Source organism: Aspergillus nidulans, chromosome IV, assembly GCF_000011425.1.
Source record: "Aspergillus nidulans FGSC A4 chromosome IV".
In the NCBI taxonomy this organism is placed as follows: domain Eukaryota; kingdom Fungi; phylum Ascomycota; class Eurotiomycetes; order Eurotiales; family Aspergillaceae; genus Aspergillus; species Aspergillus nidulans.
Window position 1 is genome coordinate 1,515,024 of NC_066260.1, and position 22,092 is coordinate 1,537,115.

General features: G+C 49.7%; 8 protein-coding genes across 8 annotated transcripts, besides 1 other annotated feature; 3 read left to right on the forward strand and 5 right to left on the reverse strand.

Moving 5' to 3' along the window:
- Positions 1-22,092: part of a sequence feature (contig 1.129 1..627835(1)) that runs on past both edges of the window.
- ANIA_10953 (TADA1 family protein) lies at positions 135-1,587 on the reverse strand (the record flags this gene model as incomplete). The annotated part of the gene is made up of 4 exons (XM_050611991.1): positions 135-778; positions 839-947; positions 1,022-1,296; positions 1,377-1,587. The coding sequence occupies 4 exons, from the start codon at positions 1,585-1,587 to the stop codon at positions 135-137; spliced, it is 1,239 nt and encodes a 412-aa protein (XP_050467957.1).
- ANIA_10954 (FUSC family protein) lies at positions 1,899-4,845 on the reverse strand (the record flags this gene model as incomplete). Its single annotated transcript, XM_050611992.1, has 5 exons — positions 1,899-2,002; positions 2,056-2,217; positions 2,266-3,339; positions 3,394-3,787; positions 3,838-4,845. 5 exons carry the CDS (start codon positions 4,843-4,845, stop codon positions 1,899-1,901), a joined length of 2,742 nt encoding a protein of 913 aa, XP_050467958.1.
- Positions 5,494-7,523, reverse strand: ANIA_10942 (WD40 repeat domain-containing protein; the record flags this gene model as incomplete). The annotated part of the gene is made up of 3 exons (XM_050611993.1): positions 5,494-7,295; positions 7,376-7,462; positions 7,521-7,523. 3 exons carry the CDS (start codon positions 7,521-7,523, stop codon positions 5,562-5,564), a joined length of 1,824 nt encoding a protein of 607 aa, XP_050467959.1. The 3' UTR covers positions 5,494-5,561.
- Positions 7,830-8,714, reverse strand: ANIA_07449 (mitochondrial 37S ribosomal protein RSM18). The gene is made up of 3 exons (XM_675626.2): positions 8,538-8,714; positions 8,219-8,454; positions 7,830-8,146 (listed from the first exon to the last, which is right to left on the reverse strand). Exons 1-3 carry the CDS (start codon positions 8,677-8,679, stop codon positions 7,949-7,951), a joined length of 576 nt encoding a protein of 191 aa, XP_680718.1. The 5' UTR covers positions 8,680-8,714; the 3' UTR covers positions 7,830-7,948.
- ANIA_07450 (putative mitochondrial respiratory complex I chaperone (Cia84)) lies at positions 8,951-11,426 on the forward strand (the record flags this gene model as incomplete). Its single annotated transcript, XM_675627.1, has 2 exons — positions 8,951-11,163; positions 11,237-11,426. The coding sequence occupies 2 exons, from the start codon at positions 8,951-8,953 to the stop codon at positions 11,424-11,426; spliced, it is 2,403 nt and encodes an 800-aa protein (XP_680719.1).
- ANIA_07451 (glutamate dehydrogenase (NAD(+))) lies at positions 11,622-15,260 on the reverse strand (the record flags this gene model as incomplete). Its single annotated transcript, XM_675628.2, has 4 exons — positions 11,622-11,828; positions 11,886-11,986; positions 12,044-14,877; positions 14,939-15,260. The coding sequence occupies 4 exons, from the start codon at positions 15,258-15,260 to the stop codon at positions 11,795-11,797; spliced, it is 3,291 nt and encodes a 1,096-aa protein (XP_680720.1). The 3' UTR covers positions 11,622-11,794.
- Positions 17,592-19,084, forward strand: ANIA_07452 (uncharacterized protein; the record flags this gene model as incomplete). The annotated part of the gene is made up of 8 exons (XM_675629.1): positions 17,592-17,693; positions 17,756-17,794; positions 17,835-17,904; positions 18,106-18,151; positions 18,296-18,386; positions 18,444-18,468; positions 18,805-18,817; positions 18,922-19,084. The coding sequence occupies 8 exons, from the start codon at positions 17,592-17,594 to the stop codon at positions 19,082-19,084; spliced, it is 549 nt and encodes a 182-aa protein (XP_680721.1).
- On the forward strand, positions 21,847-22,086 carry ANIA_11563 (uncharacterized protein; the record flags this gene model as incomplete). The annotated part of the gene is made up of 1 exon (XM_050611994.1): positions 21,847-22,086. The coding sequence occupies one exon, from the start codon at positions 21,847-21,849 to the stop codon at positions 22,084-22,086; it is 240 nt and encodes a 79-aa protein (XP_050467960.1).

A 22,092-nucleotide genomic window follows, 5' to 3' on the forward strand; every position in this document is an offset into this window, starting at 1 on the left:
TCTTTAGGCCGAGATGCTGCAGTCGTTGGCCCTATTTATATCACAAAGCGCGTAACAATCATAGTGATGAATTGTGATAAACTGAGAACAAATATGCCTCAGACGGGAAAGGAAATCGATGGGGAGGAAGATGATTACGAGGCCATTGCCAAACATTCGTCCAGTAGAGTGCCCAATTGTTGGTGATCGCCTGCCGTGGCTCCCTCCCAGCCCCAGTCTGCTTCATCCACGTCCATTTCATCCATGTCCGTGGGTTCTGTGCCATTTGTATCAGTACGTCCTCGTCTGTCGGCTTCTAACTCGTCTTCGAAATAGCCTCCCATAATTTGGTCTACCAGTAATGGCATATGGCTCAGGACTCCGCTTCCGAGCTCTAGCGATAAACGGAGGTCCCGAACCCCAAGGGCGCTGCGAGTCCTGGCTTCCTTGGCCTCCACGGGAAGCAAGCCAGTTGCGCCGTCTTTGGCGATTTCACCGCGCGTGAAGGCAAGCTCTTCACGCTCGAGTTGTTGCTTATATGATCGTTTCATCATGCCGTTGATGGTACCAGAAGGACCATTGCATCGTGTTCGGGAAAACACTACTGAAAGTACCTCCTTGACGAACGTTTCGGTAGCTATTGCCATGAACTCGGCGCATGCGACACCCGCACCATTAACGACCGACTCTTCGTAGCAAATAGGTGTCATTCGGGCGTGTATCGATTCAGCGTCCGGAAATTCACCGGTCTCCGAGGCGAGCGGCTGCACATACCGTTTTCGGACTTCTAACTCCCAGTCTAAAACACCCATATTGGTAAGCCTCGGCCGAAAGTCAAGCCGTACATGATTCTACTTACTTGTCATGTTTAGACCACCCGCGCTTGCTGGAACCTGACTTGGCAGTTTTATCTGTTTGGCCAAATGGTACTCCTCCAATTCGTTGCGTACTGCATCGTGGGGGTCGCGCTGGTGCAAACACTTATGGTCAGTCTTCCCTGATTCATTCGAGATTTCACAGCTAAGAAATGATTGTAGCATACCTCTGGAATCGCTTTAATCCGCCGGCGATCTCTTGGTGGTAATTGCATTACCTCCGTCTTGAGTCGCTGTTCAGCAGCATCCCCGGAGGTGGGCTTCGACACGACAGACGGCTTGTCGTTCGCCGATACCCAACTAGCAACTCCATGATCAGGGAGATCTCTGGTGAGATTGGCAATGATCGCGCATATGAAATTATTGTGTAGATGTTCGGTTTTTGGATCGGCGCATATTATAGGATCGATCCGTGATGAGAGTTCATCTTGATTCAATTGCCCTACAATAAGAGAAACACCACTTAGTGAATTGTGCTGTACATACTATTGCAGAAAGAATTATATTGTGTTAGCCACATACCTAGTAAAAAGAGCGTGATGGCCTCCTTGTACTCAGCCCAGTTGGCGCCGATTCGGCTTTTGAGTTCAAGATAGGGAGGCCCCAAGTCCAACCGCGACACAGATATCAACGCTTTAGATTTCTGCGTAGGTGCCGCGTTTCTCGATGGAGGGACAGCGGACGCAGAGTCTTCTGCTGCTCGATTCAAGGCCGCTAGGTCGATCTGCTGCATGGTCGGAGATGTGAGGCTCACGGGGACGCGACGGGCTGCGCGAAGCCGAGAAGGCAGACGATTAGAGCTTCATGAAGAAAAAGACATTCCAAAACGTGTGGAAAGCCAGAAAATATGCACTAGACGATGGAAAGGCTGAGAAATAGATTGAATCGCGATGGAAAACGCCGAAGAGAGATAGACGAGGTTAGATGGGTTGAAGGAGAACGTCTGGGGGTGCATTCATGATCTCTCCCCGCCAAACTTACTCCAGGCGAATTACGATAAAGTCTACGCGGTACAGTTTCAGTCAACGATTATTCTTTTTCACTCTAGGCATAAAGTTTTACTGCGCTCTCATCGAGGACCCCAAAAAGTCGTCCAATCTCTTCTGATATTCTCTCAATTTCCTTCGACAATTGTCCAGTCACCAGCACTGTCTCAAATATTAGGCCTGCTATAGGTGCATAACCGTTGAACAAGACATACCGTATGCATAGAGCAGTGAATAATCTTCATCTGTCGAAGACTTGGATATTTCCCAATTCTTACGGTAGTGGAAAAGACGGGCGAGAAGTCGGTCTCTTGCATGCTCAACGTTGGGCAGGTTATCGACTAAGGGATATTCCATTTTCATGGACGACGCCATGACTAAAACAAGAGTTAGTTAAAGAGCTTACGAAAGTTCGCACGACTCACAAGACAGCAGATGGCTAATGCGAGATGACAAATGTCGTCTCTCAGAGACGGTATAATCAAGAATGGCTAGCTCGCCTTGCGAAGCAGTCATGTTCTTGGCCAGCTCAAGGTTCATAGCCACAAAAGCATTAACCATGTTTCGTGTGTGCGCAAGAAGATTAGTATACACAGCGTCCGGAAAAGCTTGCTTAAGCTGAAACTCGGATCGTGCAGACACCTGGAGAGACTCGAGGTGGGCTAGGAATCGCTCAACCTCAAGCTTATCCCTTGCAGTCATGAATTCAGTTTGCTGCTTGGAACTGTGAGTTGCAGAGAGCGGGCCAGATTTCCAGATTAAGCTCAACCGAAGCCATAACAGCGCGAGCCCGTCCTTCAATCTCTTCCGTGCACTAATGGGCCATATCAGCCGCGTGATGATAATACCCCAGATGCAACCAGAGAACACGGCCACGACCCGATGGAGCGCTATTTCAGTAATGACGGGACTATCTCCGCCCTCGTCCTGGTCATCCTGGCCGTCTTGCTGGGTGAGTGAATATGCGTACAAGACCGAGAGATTATATGTAAGCATAATAAAGCGGCCCATCGGGCCTTGACGTTTGACGATAATGATGTAGGACGTCCAAGTAGCCATCATCAGGCCTGAAAAGGCGAGGCCGAGCGCATTCCCGTCAGTGATATACCATGACAGGATGGCGCAAACTGCGCCGAGACATGTTCCCAGAAAACGTGCATAGCCAGTGGTATTTGAGGCACCGATAGTCATAGAGCAAACCAGCATGTAGGACAGCAGACCCCATTCTCCTCGCCAATGTGAATAAATGGGTCGAGTGGATGTGATAAAGGAAGGACAGGCATAGAGAGCTGCACCAGTCCCTACCTTAATCGCGAATTTCATATCATCGCGTCGAAACACGCTGAGTGATCTCCAGATTTGGTACCCGATCCTGGTCTTCGCAAACGGTTTCTTAAATTCGGGAGCGCTATTTTGAAGCTGTGAAGAGCTGTACGAGGGTTGTGGAATAGCAATTGAGTTCCGCAAAGGGCTCGACTCTATTAGTGGTTGGTCTGAGTCTTCGTCAGTCAAGCCCCCTCGCAAAGCAACAATAGGTTAGTCTAGGTACTTACCGGCGAATCTTCTTCGCTCAAGGTCATTTTTACGCCAGAATTTCAACCAATTCCAAGATCTTCCATGGGGTCGCTCTTCAGACTCGAGCTGTAGCTCATCCAATATTGCGAGCAACTCCTTTAACTGTTCGCCGAACTCCAAAAGCGAAAAGCTGAAATGCCCACAACTGGCGGCGACCTCTTCCAGGTCTGCTTCGATTTCCAGGGTCTTAACCTTGAAGATATCTTTCTCCCGGTATATAGATTTCAGCGCTTCCTCTCGAGATGCCTTGTAAAGCTCAAGAGCACGGTCTAAGCTAGTGATGAACCTGCTGTCCACAGTGACTTTATAGCTGGGGGCCGGTCCGAAAGGTATTTCCTTGAATATCTCCTTTAGCGTGAAAGCAAGTGATCTCTTCCAAAGGTTAGTACGGGTCTCTCGTCTTCGTATCCGTTAAAACTCACCATGGATGGTCCCAAATGGTCTATAAAAATAGCGAAAATATCTGCAGGAAGAAGAGCTGCACTAGCCTCAGATTCAGAAGTCTGCCTACGACTTAGGGTTGGCCTCAGGACATCGGGTTCTGATATATCGTCTTCCGGCCTTTCGTCAATTGGTTCCAAATAAGGTCGATCCTCGGCCATTGACCATGGACTGATTGACCGGCAAACGTCAACTCCTTGATGGGATAACCCTATGCTTTGTGGCTGCGGTGAACCAAAAGGCTTTGTCTGCTTAAGCAGCTGGAACTGCATTGATGCAGCACTGCGCAAGCCTCCCAAGTTGTGAGTTATATCCTGTACCCAGCGAACGAGGTTCTTTTCCAACCTATACTCCTTCTCAGTTCCTCTCACATAGTGCTCGAGCTTAGCTTCTTTGACGAGAGAGTCGAGCTGGCCGTATGCTTTTTTATGTTGCGCAGCTGCATTGACAAATTCTGCAGTTTGGAGCTCTTCTTCTGAGCCGCTCAGAAAGCTCTCTGTGATCAAAGCCAACATCGTTGCCATGGTCTCGGTGGCACTGGTGAGATTTGACCGCAATTTCTTCCGCGCAGATATGGGAAATATTAAGAATGATACAGTCATTGTGGCAGAGACCCCCATGATAATCATTTTCAAGACGTGTGAAATTTTCGTAAACGATAAATCTCCGGCTTGCACTGCACCTTCTTTTGTCAAGACACTAATCGTCGAAAGTGAAGCCAGAGAGCATGCAACGTTGACGAGGGGGTCATTCAGCCTTTGCTTCGTCCAACCGATGAAACCAAGTCCGCCCCCGCAGAACACTATAAGAACAATGGCGTGCCCCAGTGGTAGCAAGTGTAGTGTGTCTTGGAAGAACATTTCAACGCACATACTTGTGATCGAGATAAAAGCCGTGTAGATGAAGGCCAAACAAGCACAGACCAAAGCCTTGAACATACTCCCCTGCGATCGAGCTGGGTGGAAGTATACCGTTATGGTTGCGACCATGTGCTTGCTATCCTGGTGACCAAGCAGCGCCGTGAGGATTGGAACGAAGGTTGCCAGAGATCCAAGCAAATAAGCCAGGCTGCATTTTAGAACGCCTATCCCAGGCTCCGATGTAACGAACCGCCGCAGTAAGGTCCATTGTTCCTCGAGTTTCCCTCTCACGCGTCGAACGACGCCCTCGGCAGCTGGAGGTAGCTCCCCTGATAAAAGCCCACGCCGTTCTTCATTGTCGCGGTGGCCGTCGGAATTGTGGTGCGAATTCCGTAGTTGCACCAGGCCTTTCAAGCGCTGGCCGGTCTTTGGGAGGATAAAGGTCGCCTGGCGAAGCTAGAGACGAAATTATGTGATCAGCCAGGCGCACCTCAATAATGCTGTATAGCTTGCGCTTTACCGTTTGGGAGCGGAAGAATCGTTGGGAGCTGCTCGACAAATTCCCAGACACAGACATGTTCTCATCTCATCTTCGGTGGTTCTCTCCCTGGAGCTCTACGGATCAGTCCTGCCGAAGGAAGCTGAAAGAAGCTGCGCGTTCCTGGATTTGAGCCCGACTGGTCGGTGCTTCGGCCTTTGTTTGCAGCAACGCCCAACCACGACGTAACCACGTTTACCTAATGCCACGGAATAATTGTCTTTCAAACACGCACCTTCTCAACTTATAGGTTTATGTTTATATACTCTTAAAGTGACTCATAGATAACTATACCAGTCTGCGTCTATTATTTCAGTCCTTCAACCTTCCATACCTTGACCGCCGCATCGGCCCCAGCGGAGGCAACCTTGGAGCCCCCAGCAATCCATGCCACGCCATTAACACCCTCTTTGTGAGCATTGGACACTTGCAGCCAGTCGCCTGGATTTGTCAAGCTCCAAACGAAAATATTGGTATCTAACGCTCCGCTGACGATGTGAGCGCCGTTGTCGTTCCATGCAATAGAGGTTATCCGAGACGTGTGTGCAGTCCAACGATCATTCACCAAGCTGCCGTCCGCCACCTTGTAGACTAGCACGCGACCGCGCGAGTCACCAATAGCTAATTTGGAACCATCTGGCGAAAATGCCATAGCCGATACCACGTCGCGCGACGCCTTGAAATCATGTTTGGGCGTTAAGGAAGTTCCAGCAATGTCGCAAATCTGAACAGTCGAATCGTCTCCTCCAATTGCTGCTATACTGCCGTGAGCCGCTACAGCAGTGACAGAGAAGTTTGGTTTGAAATCGCCGACTTTCTGGCCATCCCTGTGAATCTCGATGCTTTCGGCATTTGCCACCAGAACGGTCGTACCTCCGCCAGCGATTCCTTTGGGCTGTCCGGACAGCTTAGAAGAACTACCGGTATAAGTCTTGGCGCCGATGTCTAGAGAACGAATGGTATCGTCCCAGGCAACGCTGTAGAGCCTCCCAGCGCCTTCCTGGGTCGATGTCAGACCTGCAATATACGACGAAGAGCCATCTCCTTCGATCGTCTCGGCTTTCCCAGTAGGCACATCCCAGCCACACACCCTTCCATCAAAGCTTCCTGTCCATAGAGTTTCTTCTCCACTGCTAGATTCAAATGCAGTCAAGGATGTAATGTTCTTCTGGTGGCCCTGGATGATTTGTCTTGGTTCAGGTGTACCTTCGACAAGGTAGTTAAGGTCACCGCTTAATGACAGGCTGATGAGCAGGTTATCACTCCTGCCTGGAGGCCATACCACGCCGACTTGCTGATTCAGGAAGTTTTGGTTTCCCTCACCTCCAATGTTCCAATTCTGGGTGACCTTGCCTGCTTCCGCGTCCCAGATTTTGACAGTTTTGTCAGCACTGGCGGTGACGAACTTACGCGAATCCTTCGACCATGACACCGCGAAGATGCTTCCCTTGTGCTCCCCTTCTCCAATCTGCCCCTTAACCTCCCCGGATTTTCCATCGTATAACCAGATCTTCCTGTCAGCACCAACGCTGACCAACGTAGAGCCATCGGGGCTGAAGCCAACGCCATAGATGTAATTGGTGTGTTTGTCTCGGATGCCAGTGTTGAATTTAAATGGCGCGCCGTGATAAAAGACTACATTCTTATCGTCACCGGCGGCAGCTGCGCGCAGCGGGCGCTGTTGGCGGATTGAAACGGCATTGATCGCTTGAGTGTGTCCACTTATTTCGCCCACAGTATTTCCGCTATCCCAAGTAATGCAGTGACCATATCTTTGCTTTCCGTCTCCGACTGCGATAATCCGCTGTGAATCACCGTCCCAAGCAAGATCGTTTATTCGGCCATTCACAATGCTGTATTCGCCCTTCGTGATGCCTTCGCCAACGCAATCCCACACTCTAACAACACCGCTAGCATCTCCGCTAGCAACATAGAATCCTGATGGTGCGAAGCGGGCGACTGTTGTCTGCACCTTATGCTCGGTGTACTGACGAGCGACAGCGGGGTCATCTATGGAGCGGAGGAAGATGGATTTATTTGACTGTTCGTAAAGACATCTCTCGGGTCAGACAGGTGTTTAAGCATGGCCTAAGAGAGCTCGGCAGGGGTGCTATAATATACCGCGTAAGCGAGACGTTCGCCTTTAGCATCGGAAGAAAGCTGGGTGGGTTGACCCCTCGTGGTGGAGGGGCTGGCGGCCCAGATTGCCTCTTAAGAACAAGGGTTAGCGGACAAGTTGGTGATGAGGTCTACAATAAGGGCTGACCATTTATGATTGACATGTCACAAAAGCTAGATAGAGGGAGTAAAAATGGTTGATGTGATAAACAAAGCAAAAGGCGGGGGCGTGAGAGATGGGTGAGACCGAGTAGGAGCTCTGTTTACGGAGGTTACCACTACCCGCTTGGATGCCTGGCGTGGGCTAGATCGTCATAGTGCAACTACACCAGTTGTCATCGTTATCGTTATATAGGCATCATATGAAACAAAGAGAAATGGAACTGGGAACTTTGTACATTTATTGGTTTTTTGGTATACCTGATGGATTAACTCGATATTTCCACAAAGTGTAGGTGATTGATATAGTACATTGCTCTGTAATGCCAGCATTCATCTTGATAACAAAAGGGAATAGAACATCGTTTCATGAGAAAGCTCGGTCTGCTTCAAGTAGAGGAGCATCATGCACTTCTCTCAGAATCCGCCATCAGTCCTGAACTTTATCTCCGCGAGAATCTCTGGATGACGGTGAACACTCGGCATTAAGCCAACACCAATAGCTCTTCGGATTGCCTTCGCAAGCTTCCGCTGGTTCACGCCCCGTAGGCCGGTCACTTTTCTGTGTTTGATACGTCCCATATCGGTCATATATTCGGACATAATGGAAAAGTTCTGGAAGGCAAACAAGATGATTAGCCCAGTTTTCCAATCGTTGACTACTGCCACCTTACGGCCAGTGCGTACCTTATAGACATCCAGAGGGTTCAGATTGACGGCATCAAAGACGTCTGAAGTTGGAGGGTTGCGCTTGTTCCATTTCTTCATCTCGGCAGGGCTGAGATCATGAGGGGCATATATATCACCAGCCTTCCATTCGCGCGTCTGAAATTTTTCCATGAGTCGGTTTTCCCTAAGCGTCCTCTCCTCTTCAATGGCTCGCTGGCGGTTTGTCTGGCGGCGGAGCGGCAATCTCTGCGCTGCTATATTTTGGGCAGGTAAGTAATAGTTCAAAGTTTTTGGTGATACAGTCAAAAGATGGACCAGGAAAAGGCAGAAGGCGTACCAGGGGCTGGTCTAGCCGGGCGTATGAGATTCTCGAGCTCGTTTGCGACACTTTTAGACGTGGTTGAGTTGGAGCGGCAAGCCAATCGCACAACCGATGGAAATGCCCGTAATGGCGACGAGGAAAGAAGCGGAAGAGTCATCTTTACCAGCAAGCTGCGTTGCACTTGGAGGTGAAATGATTGAAGGATGGGAGATGGATCAATAGTGATCGCCGACGATTTCTCTTCGGGACGCCAAGACCTCCCGCATTTTTCGGACGAGCTGGAAGCTCCGTCACCTCCGTCGTTCACACTCTCCCCCCTTGACCCTCAAGTGGACAATTCCGCCACGGCCATTAGAGCTGGCAATTTACAAAATTTGCGCTTGGAGCCAATGTCGTACACGCGACAAATACCTGCGTTCCAGGTTAACATGCAGTCCCAACTCACGCGGAGGGTTTTTCGAGCCATTCTCAACAACGAGCCGCTATCCTCATCTAAATGTCAAAACCGATGCATACATACCGTCCGGCTATCTAGGTCTCGGAAGGTGGCATCAGGGCCTTCTTACGTCCAGCGACGCGGATTGTTCGCTTTCAATTTCAATCCCCCGACTGCTCCGCCGTCGTCGACATTGCCTTCCGAGGTTGGGCTGAAGCCAATGCGCGATTTGCTTGTATCATTACGGAGCAAAAGCAGACAACCGGAGGTTGATACTCTAGCGAAGGCTTTCCAAGATTTTTTCGAAACCCGTGCTGGGGAGCCAGGAGTTATCACACAATTTCAAGCGCAGCTGATCAGTACGACGTGGTATCATTTGCAGTCTCTTGAGGAATCTCTAGATTCAGAGGAATGGCAGAGGGTTTTCTCCAACGAGAGCTTGGAAAACGTTCTGTATGTGTTGTCCAAAGCGGAATGCCTACCTCAGGCGCACGGAGTGATACGGTTATTTGCCCGTTCTGTGTTCCAAGCGCTCTGCGATAACCCCGACATCGGGCGAGACGGACTCCATCAAGGCGCAATAATTTCCTACATTGATATTCAGGCCATCTACGGTGACCCCGCCGAGGCGCGGCAGACTGTTGAGAAATTCTGGGGTAGCCTGCGTAAAGTCAGTCCTTCACCTTGGCTGGCGGTAATAAGGGGATTCGCGCTGCTGAGTGATGATAAACAGCAAATCAAGCGGGTTGTCAAGAGAATTGGCGAGTACGGCGTCTCTTTTGATTCGGCTTCACAAAAAGACCTGATTCAGTTCCTTATCGAACAAGATCTCCTTGATGCGGTCAAAGTGGTTTATGAATGCCCATTGTCTGATCCTGAAGGACCCAGTATATCGACAAAGCTGGCCGCCATAAAATATGCTATAATGAAAACCGACACTGCTTGGGCGCAGCCTATCTATGAGTCTCTTCCGTCCGACAGCGCCTCGGAAAGCATCGGGATTCGACTCCTATGGAATGCCGCGCAAGGGAAAGATGCGTCACAAATTGCAAGAAATGTTGAATCCCTGGCGTCGAAGGAACCAGAGTTGTGGCAGTCGCTTACGATCTCTTGCGTGAACGACTTGATGCAATATGCGAATGCGACCAATAATCCTACTTTAGCCTATGAATGCATGACATTAGCTCCTGCATGGGGACTTGTCCCTGATTCGCAAACTCAGTTATTACATCTTGAGTCACGTATCCAGGCCGGTGATTTGGCTGAGGTGTTGAATTCTATTGGGGATTTGGAGGGCCTAAATACCACAGCGCCCGAAGCTCTTCCTTTGATGAACAAACTTATCACAATGCTCTGCACCTCGGGCCAGGATGATACGGTTTTCAACCACATCTCGTCTCTCCTTGATCCCCTGCTAGATAATAACGTGCGCTTCGAGGCGGACACGCTCACAGCATTAACGCACATGCTTCTCTACCGCCACGACCTGGAAGCTGCCTCCGAGTTACTTCGCCCTCGCCTAGGGTCCTACGATACAGAAGAAAGACACAAGATCCGCACCGCATTAACAAACTTTATTCAGGATCCCAGCCAAGAGAGCGAGCCCGCATGGGAGGCATACATGCTGCTCCAGCTCGCATTTCCGGAAACAGGAGTAAGCATGCGAAGCACAATCATGACCTCTTTCTTCCAACGGAACCGGAGCGATCTCGCCTTCCTCGTGTTCGGTCACATGCGCCAGGCTGAAGATTTCGCGCAGCGGCCCAAACCAGACACTTATGCCCGCTGCTTCCGGGGCCTTGCACAAACACAAGACTCAAAACACCTCGAACTGGTGCACAATATGCTCAAGCTTGATACCGAAGTCGACCTGAACACGCGTCTTTTGAACTGGCTCATGCTCGCATATGCGGAATGTGACATGCCTGAAAAGAGCATGCAGATTTTCCGTGAGATCCTCCAGTCCGAAGAAGGCCCGTCGCAACGTACAATCTTCTTCTTCTTCAGAGCTTGCGAGAAGCACCATAACGGTACACATGAGGCTATGAAAATGGTGGAGAAAATGAAACGCCTTGAGATTGCCTTCGACCGCCGGTTATACACAGCTTATGTGGAAGCCTTAGCTGCGCAGTGTGAGTTCGACCTTGCCACGGAAGCTCTAGACGCCATGAAGGATGTGACGGGGCATTCGCCAACTTTTACATCGTAAGTTTAGCTGTCTACCCTGATTCTAACAGTACCCGAAACCTTATAATTTTAACTAACTTGTCCATTCAAGAATCGGACACTTATACAACGCCATTCCTTACCAGCATTGGAAGGACGAAGTCGAGAAATGGGCCAAGGACAGGCATCCCAATCTTTGGGCGCAGCTAGAGAAAATTGAGCGTGAGGAGCATGAAGAGGGCCTGAAGTTTAAGCTACCTAGGAAGAGAGACTTGTCAAACTTGGACGGGAGCATGCGATGATTTGGCCACTTATTCATGATATATACTCATCCAAATATACCCGCTAGAGCAGCGCATGCTTTCACATATACCATCATCATAGCAATTTCTTTTGCAGTCTAGATGCTCCACGTTAAGCATATATAAATGCACCGGGACTGCTGCCGAAGTTAATCCATAGATAAGACACCTGATACTTTGCTTACGGCCAGAATAAACAGATATGAACTTGTGATGTGAGATTAAAACTATAACTATCGTGGCTTTTTTCTATCCCCAAGACAGGATAGAGTAAGGTCATAAATCGATACTCGTGACGCTGCAAATGTATATCACTGTGGAACCGAAGATACTGTTTATGGAACAGAAGTCCTGAAGTCTAGACGGATTTATGCTTTGGACTGTGCAAGTCTTTTGGTCATGCTGTAGTTCATCTTGTTAGCAACACAAAACTCGACAAGCAGGGCGGTAGCCACTTACAAGTTGAAGAAAGAGAATTGGCTGGGGCTGCTGCCGTATTCGTACACGAAGCGGCTCGCAAGGTGGCTGCCAAAGATGGCCCGCAGGTAGTTCTCAGGAACCTGCAGATTTGTCAGTCTGCTTGTCATTCGGCATCCAAAAGCACAACATCTACTTACCCGCTGGAGAATCGTGTCGAGACCTATCTTGTCCAGAAGCAGCTTGGGCAGAGCGTCATTGAGGACAGACCTGCGGAGCTCAACATTATCCCACAACTCCGTCTTTTGCAGCTCTTCATCAAGCTGAGTGATGGCAACACTGAGCCTATCACTGAGGACGCTGCGAGGGATTCCGGTCTGCTCATGCTCGCGCCATATTGCTTCGAACTCCAAGGTGGCGTTCTCTTTGATGACCTCTTGTACTTGCTTAACATATTCCCTATAGAATTCAGGAACGCTGTCATCATCTCCAACGCACATGTTCTGCACAAAACCTTGGTCGTCAAAAGATAGTGAGGCCAAGACTTCCAATGAGGAAGAGGTAACGCCACCCTTATTGGCGGAGGCATCTTTGAAAAGAATACATCCAGCTTTCTCAAGTCGGAGCTTGCTGTCTTGCGTAATGAACAAATTGGCACCCTCGACGATGTACGGAATGGTGGATTTGCCGTTCTCAATAAGCTTGCCAACATTTGAAAGATCAATTGACTCGGGGCGCCCGCCGCAGGGAACAAAAGTGTCGTATGTTAGTTCCTTGCGCAGATGGAACATGTTGCGGAATACCATTCCGTTATGAACCAGCTCTCCGCTTGGAAGGTGGACATTGCTCTCATCCACCAACACACGATAACCATTAGGTGAAAGCTTTGACACATCAAACTCGGAAATTGTCGCCCGCTTCTTCGCGAGCCGCACAAGTTCTTCACGGTTCAGGCCTTGCGGATCCACGATGACACCGGATCCGTCAACAATTGCAGTATACTTCTCGTTGGCGAGGAGGATCTCATTCGAGCCAAGGTCACCGTCAGGTCCACCAGTTTGCAGCTTTCGGATTGTGGAGGGGTCAATTTTCAGTTTGCGATAGATTCCAAGGACATATTGGCGAACAGATAGAGTAGTCATTCCATATGTGTCATGAGGAATTCCACCAAGACGAGGGCTCAAGCCGGTGAAGAAAGACTTCCACCAAGGGGCACCGCGGTTGCGAGCGTGCTCTGTGGCCCAATCAACTAACTCTGCCGTGTTCTCGTCAGGGCCCATAAAGAGGATCTCGTCCTTGCCGTATAGATCGACGATAGGATCCTTAATGCCGGGGCTGGCTGGTGGTAACAAAAGATCTAAGATACTGTCGATATATTTCTCGAAAGCAACACGAGCTTTGTCTTGGTGATTCACGTCGAGAAGGATGACTCCCTTTGCTCCACCTTCCGGAATATCCTTGTTCTTGCGCTGCTGTGTATTGGCGAGATTGTAATTCTCATCGAACAGTGATCGAGCATTAATGCTATACGCTTCCTTGTTTCGGCTCTTCACAATACGGATGCCACCTCGGGCAATGTCTCGGAAGCGCAGATGGAACCCCCGGAATTCGGAGCTGATGACCAAGAACATTCCATACAGTCGCTGAGGATACTCGTGTTCCGGAAGGAAATGTGGATCGAGTCGGAAGCTGAGAGCCACCTTGGTCGGTGTGAAAAAGTTAGTTTTGAGGATGGAGGCATTGAACACGCGGAAGGCACTCATGACCATTTCGTCATGTTCATTGGCCGCTGTGCTCGAGACCAATTGCTTCAACTGCCGACTATCGAGCACCTGGTCAACCTGGAGACGTAGATAACTCAGCGTCGGAAGGAAATCATCCTCGGTCGGACCTTGGGTCTGCACGTAATGAGTGTTTGCAAAGTCAAGGTAAAGCTTGTGGATGAGATCAGGGTACTTGTTGACAATCTCTGCTATATAATCAGAAGTGAATGTCTCGGTACGCAGCCTCTTCTTGATCTTCGCCAACAGCTCTGCGTGTGTGCTGTTGTTCGAGTCCAATAGATCGGTTAAAGAAGTGTATTCAGAGCCAAGACGATTCAAGAATTGCTGGACAAACACCCATGCGCAATGAGCGTAAATGGTCTCCTGTAAGCTGAGACGTCCGCTCGCAAAATGATGCTGGAACCTGTTCTGAGGGATGCAATATAGTAGAGAGATTTCCTTGATGATTTGGTGAACTGCGGCCTCAATTGGGGGGAACTTGGCAGCAACCTCTGCGTTCTTCAGAGGACGCAGGTAAAGAGAGATGACAGTAATTCCATTGGAGAAGTTCTCCAAGTACTTCCGAGAGCTTGTCAGGCGGTAGTAGTGATATAGGTCGGAAAGTGCACTGAACAGACCCATAGCGGAGCCCTGACGGTAGGCGATAACAAGACGCTTTTCGCGAGATCCTTCAATCTCAAACATCTCAATGACGGGACCAGCCCGAGCAACAGCGTTGCTGATGATCTCTTGGTAAATGGCTTTGGTGTTAGGCGTCGCTTTTTGCAAGAATCTCTTCTCACCGATAATGTCGATATTGGTCTCCTGTGGTCCCGGGTTAGGGTTTGCGAATTGACACTTATACACGAAGTAGCATCGGAGCTGCTGTCCGTCATCACCGGGAACTGGAGTGGGAGAGCGGAAAGTCTCAATTCGATAACTGTGGTCATGAGTCGAGCCGTCGATGTATTTTTTGTCGATTCTCTGCTCGTAGCCTGGCCCATTGACGCTTGAGAAGCCCGGCTTGCTCGTGTCAATATAGACGGCATGGTCTTCAGCCTCTTTATCTAAGCGAATCTCGAGCTTCTTATCATCACGGGCGTAGGCAGCGACTTTTGCAGCATATAAGGAAAGAATTTGCGTGACTATTGCCTCCACGGTCTCCGTCTGGAAATAGGTGTCATCGATTCCGAGCTGGTTGTAGAACCACTCTGTTTCTCCCACGATGAATTCTGGGGGAATAAAGCCCTTCTTTTCCAGCTGATCCATAACTAAATGACTATTAGCACCAACGATTCGAGATATGGCGCGAGCCGAGAGCGAAAAGCTCACCTTCCTCCATCTGATGTTCTTTGCCCTCAAACTTGGCAGCTATATAACCTGGATCCTCCTCGGAAAGGACTCGATGCGGACTACCAGGAATTGCCAGGTGAGTAGGCTGCGGAGACGGCATCCGAACGTTCGAGCCAGCTACGCTGTCGAGGATCTTGTTGTGCGGTTGCCTTTGAAACCCAATTGGGGTCCCAGTGCCTGATGAAGCGCCATCATTGCTACCGTATAGCTTGGGCGCAGAGCGCACCGGTAGCTTATTTGGTTCATTACCGTTGACATGTACATCTGGTAGCGATTGAAGCGACGATGCGGGAGACACCATGGTGAAGATAGTGTGCAATGGCAGCTATAGAGATGCTCGATGGAGGGAGGGTGAAGAGCAGTGCTGCCGATAATAATGAGTGAGCATATGCTGGCAAATTGCAAACAGAGGAGCAAGATAAACGAGAAAGAAACAGGGAAGGTGCGGAAGGCCGAACAGCAGCAAACTATCGGCCGGAGATAAGAAGTTATGCACAGAAGGCGCAAGGATCTGTACTGAGACAGAGACAAAGACTGAGACTGGGACAGAGACCGTGGTAACAAGAGAGACGGTGAGCAGTCAACAGGGAAAGACAAAGACTCACCTTGGGTGGAAGTGACTGAGCGGTGCGATAGATATTCTATGACGAAAGATAGACGAGCTTATCGGGAAGATGATTAAACGGGACACGAGAGAGAATACGTCGCGCCACAACGCTCTAGAGGAATGGGATTTATTATAAGAGCCACAGAACAAAACTCGGAACTGAGCAACTGGGCTCTGGATGCCTTATATAGTTTTGCTTTCTGGAGGTTCGAGTCATCGACCGTTCCAAAGTATGCTGCTACTACTCCAGACGGTGTATTTCTCACTGTATCGGCTTTACAGCTTACATACACAGGCGGGTCCTCTCCGGTGCTATGCGCGATCAGCCTTCAGATACTCCATACTAAGGCCGGCCCGGCGAAGCGGTCGAGACCTGTTCCCGTGATGGTGCTATACGGTGCTATACGGAGACTCGATGTCAACGTTCTAGCTAGAGCCCCTTTATATGTCACTCCGCACTTCTTCAATTTATAATCGACTCCTCTCTCTGAACATTCTCTCTACTCTGTCTACAGCTCTGATCGAATCCAGCCTCGAAAGGTGACCGGCCTTACTCCTATACTCAAGAGTAGTAGCGGATCCAGCCAGTTATCTAAATCCGGTTGGTTCGTCTGACCTAGGCTTGGCGTACTGAGGTTGAAAATTACTCAGAGTCCTCCTCGTGGGGTCTCCGATAGGCTGTGCAGTGTGTCGTGCTAATTTTAAACAATTGCCTCAAACCCGCCTAGATCACGAGGCGTGTAGAATTTTGAAGGTTTTTTTAAAAAAATACCAGAACACATCTACTTCAGAGTATGACCCTTGAGTACCAGGGGCAACAACCATGCCCTGATTCAGGCAAACAGTCCTCGAAAGGGGCTGCTGGCCGCCCAGTGCGATGCCGAAAGGCTTCCAAAACAGCCACCGCTTCGCTCATACTTCACAATAATATGAGAGAGAATGATACTATAAGACCCAATCAGCTGACTGTAGCTGTCGTGTGGCCAGGCTCCCTCCACTTAGTGTTCTGTAGAGCTAGAAGTAGTTTCCAAAGCGGAATTTCGGTTTGTCATGATGGCTAGAGTCTTGCAAATCATTGCTGCTTGCTGCTTGGATTCGGCTGCATCCCTTGTTCGTTCTGTGTAATAAATGGCGAAAGCATTCGAAAATGCCTCAATTCTCGATCTTTGGTATAGGGCCGTTGTCTTAAGGTCTGGGAATGGAAACCTTCCCGTGTAACGTGTTAGAACCCAGCTTCATGTTCAAGCCAGCCTTACCAATATTGCCGCGAGGTCACCCTGCGGGGACGGGCGATCCTGAGTCGTGACAGGTAGGTACCTGGATCTGAGCTGGCTACTATCCTCAATTTCTGCTAGTGTTTTGCGGGGAAGAGCCCCTTCCCTATCATGACCAGGCCATGGCGATAATGGCAGACCGTGTCAACACTGGAATTAATACTACTTTGTGTCGGTACGGATAATACATGATACAACTCAGTTTCATCCCAAAAATGCCTCAGTCACCATGGAGTCAACTATTACCCCATAGAAACCTCTTCTGGCAAACACGTTCCCCAACGTCCAAGTAACGATCCGGACTGAGTGGGGTTCCAGGTCCTGCTGCTCTCCGCAGCTACTCCCAGTAAACGCGAGCGAACGCTCGCTGCTTATACGTGCACCGGGGCGCTCAGACTTGGTTGATGAGGTAATAGTTGCCAAAACCACTGGGTTCGAGAATTCATATTCGCTCTCCCCAGATCCATACTCTAAATGGCGCCTCTTAGTCGGGCAGGTGGTTCCGACCCTGGCCCGTTAACGCGTTTCGTTCCCCAGCGATGACGTAGCCAAGAAGACGTGATATGGAAATGTTCAGAATTCGTTGGATACTTTGTGGTCGCGATATCTGTTGTGATAGGGCATTCAATATGCGACATGCATATAGCCTCAGAGCATCTCGATGCCGTAGACGTTTCGAGTCACATCGTGAAGACTAGACTGAATCCATAAGTCATGACACCAATCAGTCCTTGACAACGTCGGGACGAAGATGATACATCTCTTTCCAGAGTCTCAGCGCAGCCAAATTGCGGTCCGTGGGCTCTTGCATGCATTATCAGCTGGTCAGCCTGCATATTCATACCCGTTGTTTGTGTGTCAGCGAATTAAAGATGATGAACATGACATGATAAGGCACAATACTTTACCAACCAGACAAAGCAGATGACACCGCTTGATACCGGTATCAAGAACGTAGACTTGCAAAACGTAAGTCCACTGGATTCACTTGCAGCTTCGCAATCCCTCCAACGCTGGCGGTTTTCTTGATCATTCTATAGACGCTGCTGCTTCCATGCCCCCAAGTGAGCAGAGCATCCTCGTCCGTTCTTTGCTTCTACTATTATCAAGACACTCAGACATAAGTCACCTGCGCTAGAGCCAAAGAACCTCCTAGGTACGGTCATCAATTCAATCTCGTCATAGCTATGGTGGAATGTTAGAAAGTTGACTTGCGCTTCTGTTTTGCTGGGGGGGGATAGGGTTTCCACTCTTCCTGTCTACAGTGTATACATATTATCTCAATGGAAAGTCTATATATATTCCTAAGATGTAAGCTAGAGGAAGCATCAAATCTACTGGAGTAGCCGTCTGTAACAGCTGCAGAATATATATTGAAGAAAAAGTTGTACATCACTTACTGTGATACATACCTACATTTATATATATGGTATGCTGGCTCAAAACAAACTCCAGCGATAATGAAATCGGCGTGACCCTAACGAGGGTCGTCAATGCAGTTAACAAAAGTTGGGTATCCCGATCAAAACCTGGGCATACAGGAACTGTAGGTCAAGTTAGTACTATGTAGTTGCGGTCCAGCCCGCAAAACTGTTGACATTAGACCCAGGAGAAGGTCGGCTTTTCTGGTAAGTGAGAGGCCAATCCATGAGCTTGACGATGCTAATTGAATGCCAGTTTCTGCAGCAGCATAGTCTTAAACATCTCTTATCGCCTCTTCACATTCTTAGGGACCAGTTCTCGCTGTATAAGTGCGTCACATACCCGAACGCTAGGAAGCTTCATGTTCGAGAGACGGAGATATTCCATGCGCTCAGAATACGGATATTAGGTGCGGCCGGGACCGGCGTCTACCCTTGGGCTGATGGCAAGCTAATACTGTTAAGCATAGCTAGAACCTTCTAGTTGCTGACCATCGATCGCAAACGGGCTGTAGTCATCTATATAGCCCCAACCTCGGGTAGGTCAAAGGTCATGGTATGTCCTTAACTCGCGGGTTACGTATCATGGAGCAGATATGAATCTGCATGCACGTTGCCGGAGCCTGGATACGGGGTTAGCAGCAAAATAAACCCTTACAGTACCATCGCCTTGGTACTGCGGACCATGAAAGCGCTAGAACTGGATGTCAACTCGATGCCACAACGAAGACCGCGTCTCAAAAGCACACTGCCAGCTCGTCGATGCTGTCGAGCGCGCCGTTTCCACAAGACCGAGGTTGACAGGCCGAAACGGTTCAACTAACTTCCAATTTCATGAGAATATGGCCTTTGGCAAGTTGTTCTCGATGTCGCCAAACGCGGAGAGTCCGTATCTTGAGGTCCTAGTTGCAGGTATAACAAATAAAGGACTCGCTGAGCGTCTGTCGTTATTGTTTGTGTTCATCACGTCAACCCTGGGGCTCGAATCTGACTGCAAAAGAATTTGACTGCATGCGAAAGTTGGGGTTCAAATGAGAGGTTGCCAATTCTGCCCTCTGTTGCCGAACAGTGCATATTCGCTGAACCCAGAATGCGCCGGCCTCCCAGATGTATCTGGTGGATTCATGTCGATATTGCGAGAACCAAAAAAACAGCACAAGGTACTTTAACGGCTGGTGAATTTTTTCTCAACCTGGTAGCCAGGGCTACCTCTATAACGAGTATACCGCAGCCGCGGCCTCACCACTTTGTCGCTGTTTGTCTTAAAGTCAAGGCATATCCATGCAATAAACTAACCACTTTGATCCGGACACCTTATACGCCCGCTTCAAAGACAGTCAGGGATATAACAAACAGCGTCAAATTAATAAATTTGAAGAGACAAATACTGCAAAGCTAAGAACGAACCACACAGGACTCACCCGGGCCCTAGGGGTATTTAAGGAGCCGCCCACGCCTGTCATATGGGACAAAACGCCAATCATACTCTGCTTCTGCTTGCTCAATAAGGCAAACGAGCATAGGAAACATCATTGACCATCGAGCCAAGACCCGCGGCACGCGATATAATGATCAATCTGGTCTCGATGACCTGAAACAACAGCGAATACTAGCAGCATTTGAGGCACCATCGTTCAGAAGGTGACGACGGCAAGGCCGGCAAGGGCTAAGGGGATTCCAGCCTCGAAAGCCAGCTCATCACATCCAGCCGCCCTTGCCTCACCCTCGACTTGTGTCCCATACCGTTATCCCATTCGGTGTGTACACCGCTTCTCAGCCTAAAGCAGGATCCCCGTCTAGACCCCGGCCTGTTCAAGCGGTGTGGCGGGGACCACTTAGATGGGGTCCGGTTGTTTGGGCTCTTGATTGTCCACTGTCTAGCCGCGTGGCGCCAGATCACCGTTGCCCCTGCGTAAAGACGGGGAGATGGCCGGGGGGATCGGATTCGTGGGCGGAAAAGACCTAGAAGCGACGAGAAGGAGGAAGATCTATCCTTCTGGACGACGGAAGCTACGGAGTATACGGAATACATCATCCATATTACTCCTTTCCTGAAAATGGACATGGAATTGGACATGATATTGGCCACGAATCAGGTGACGATCAGTTCGATCAGTTTGCGACTCCGCCATATTCACGGGCCAACCGTCATCATGATATCGATAGCCGCCGACGCCAGTTCGAGGACCTGGTTGGAATTGAGCTGCAGTCCAGAATCCTACACGAAGTACCAATCTCCCTGGATGTCTTATCAACGGATCGGGCACCCCAGACTCTCAATCAGGCTGCTGAAACGGTCGGGCAGAGCGACGATGTTTCTGCAAAGACGAGAGCAAGCAGATGGGCCAACGATCGGCGCTCCTTGCCGAATTCTCCGCAATTCGATCGCCTAGCAGTTGGACCAGTTGGGCCAGTCGCACCAGTTGTAAGAGTTGTACGAGTTGCACAAAAGACTGGACTCTTGTAGTACGGAGTACTTCTTGCTTAGTTTCCCAATCCAGTATCTCCTGCGACACCCAGACCGTCCAGCTGTCATATTGGGATCAGTAATAACAGAGAGCCGTCTAAGGATTTGTCATGGCATTGTCTAATCGCAGACCTCCTATTCCGATTGAGATCCGCCGATATTCGACCTCGTCAGCATTCCAGAAAATGAACAATAAATAGCAACTTCCCCACACGGTGGTGAGGTCAATGTTCACTCGTCAATCTATTGCATTCATTTCCCCATAGTCTCTCACCCCGGGGCGCGCATCCGCTTTCCGCAACGCTTCCCGGCCAGTTGGTCGACCGCCAATGCCTCCACAGAACAGAACAGTCCACACTGCAGGCGACGCATCCCGATCTCTCGCTCGTACTCACGCAAGGTGAGGCTGGCAGTGGACTGACTCCTGACCCGACTGTTGGGCAGATCGGACAAACAACCCGCTGGCTCCATACAATCCTTCCCTGGTTGAGACGAATCTTATTCTTGCCTTGCATTCTGCTGCCGGATCGAGCTACGCTGGCTGGGCCGGTCCTTTTGGTCGTTTGAATAGCTGCCTCTCCTTCGCTCGACTCGAACTCTGTCGGGCCTCGTTTGTCCAGACTCTCTGTCAAAAGTCCAGAGGTCGGGCTATAAAACACTTTCACTTTCACTTCCTTCCTCTGCCTGCATCCTCTAGACATAGAATTCTCGCCCAGTTCCTCTCGAATTTGGAACTGCCGTGCGTTTTCGCGTCTCTGCACCGTCTAGACCAGGTAGGCGCATCTCTATTCTCCAGTACTGATCTTCATTCCGTTCCCTTCGCCCTTCCGAGTGTATCCCGGAGACGCTCATTATTTCATCAATCATCATATCGTCCCCAATTCATTCCGTACACTCGGCGGTTTCCGGAGCCTGCCCTGTCCATGCCATGAAGCCCACTACACTTCTAGCTATGCCAACATACCATATAAGATCGTCCTCTATGTTCAACACTCACTGACCGTGTGAAATCAACAGAGCGCTGCAGTGCAATAATCTCCCTGAGCAAACCTCTATAAATCCATCCGCCATCCACGGTGTCGCGGCCTATTGATCTCCACTCGAACTGAGCTCATACAATGACCTCCCCGGCCGTCACATCAACACCCCGGGCCCCGTCCGTGATTACACCCACCTTCAGCCAGAAAGACATCTATACGGCCCTGATGGCCAAATCCCTCGATGTCGCGGATACCACGGGCACCGGTACTGCTGCAGCCACAACACCAACAAGGAGCAAAGCGTCACCTTCGGCGTTTGAATACCCACCGCCACCGCCGCCGTCTCCTGTGGAGTCACGGAGCCCTAATGCATTTTAAGAGAAA

What these genes read in the sequence shown, in the direction of transcription:
- ANIA_07449 (XM_675626.2), bottom strand. Translation starts at nt 8,679, where the DNA reads ATGACTCTTCCGCTTCTTTCCTCGTCGCCATTACGGGCATTTCCATCG. An exon ending in CCCGGCTAGACCAGCCCCTG is followed by an intron (nt 8,455 to 8,537) that starts GTACGCCTTCTG and finishes CCCAAAATATAG; the next exon opens with CAGCGCAGAGATTGCCGCTC. An exon ending in ACCCTCTGGATGTCTATAAG is followed by an intron (nt 8,147 to 8,218) that starts GTACGCACTGGC and finishes TTTGCCTTCCAG; the next exon opens with AACTTTTCCATTATGTCCGA.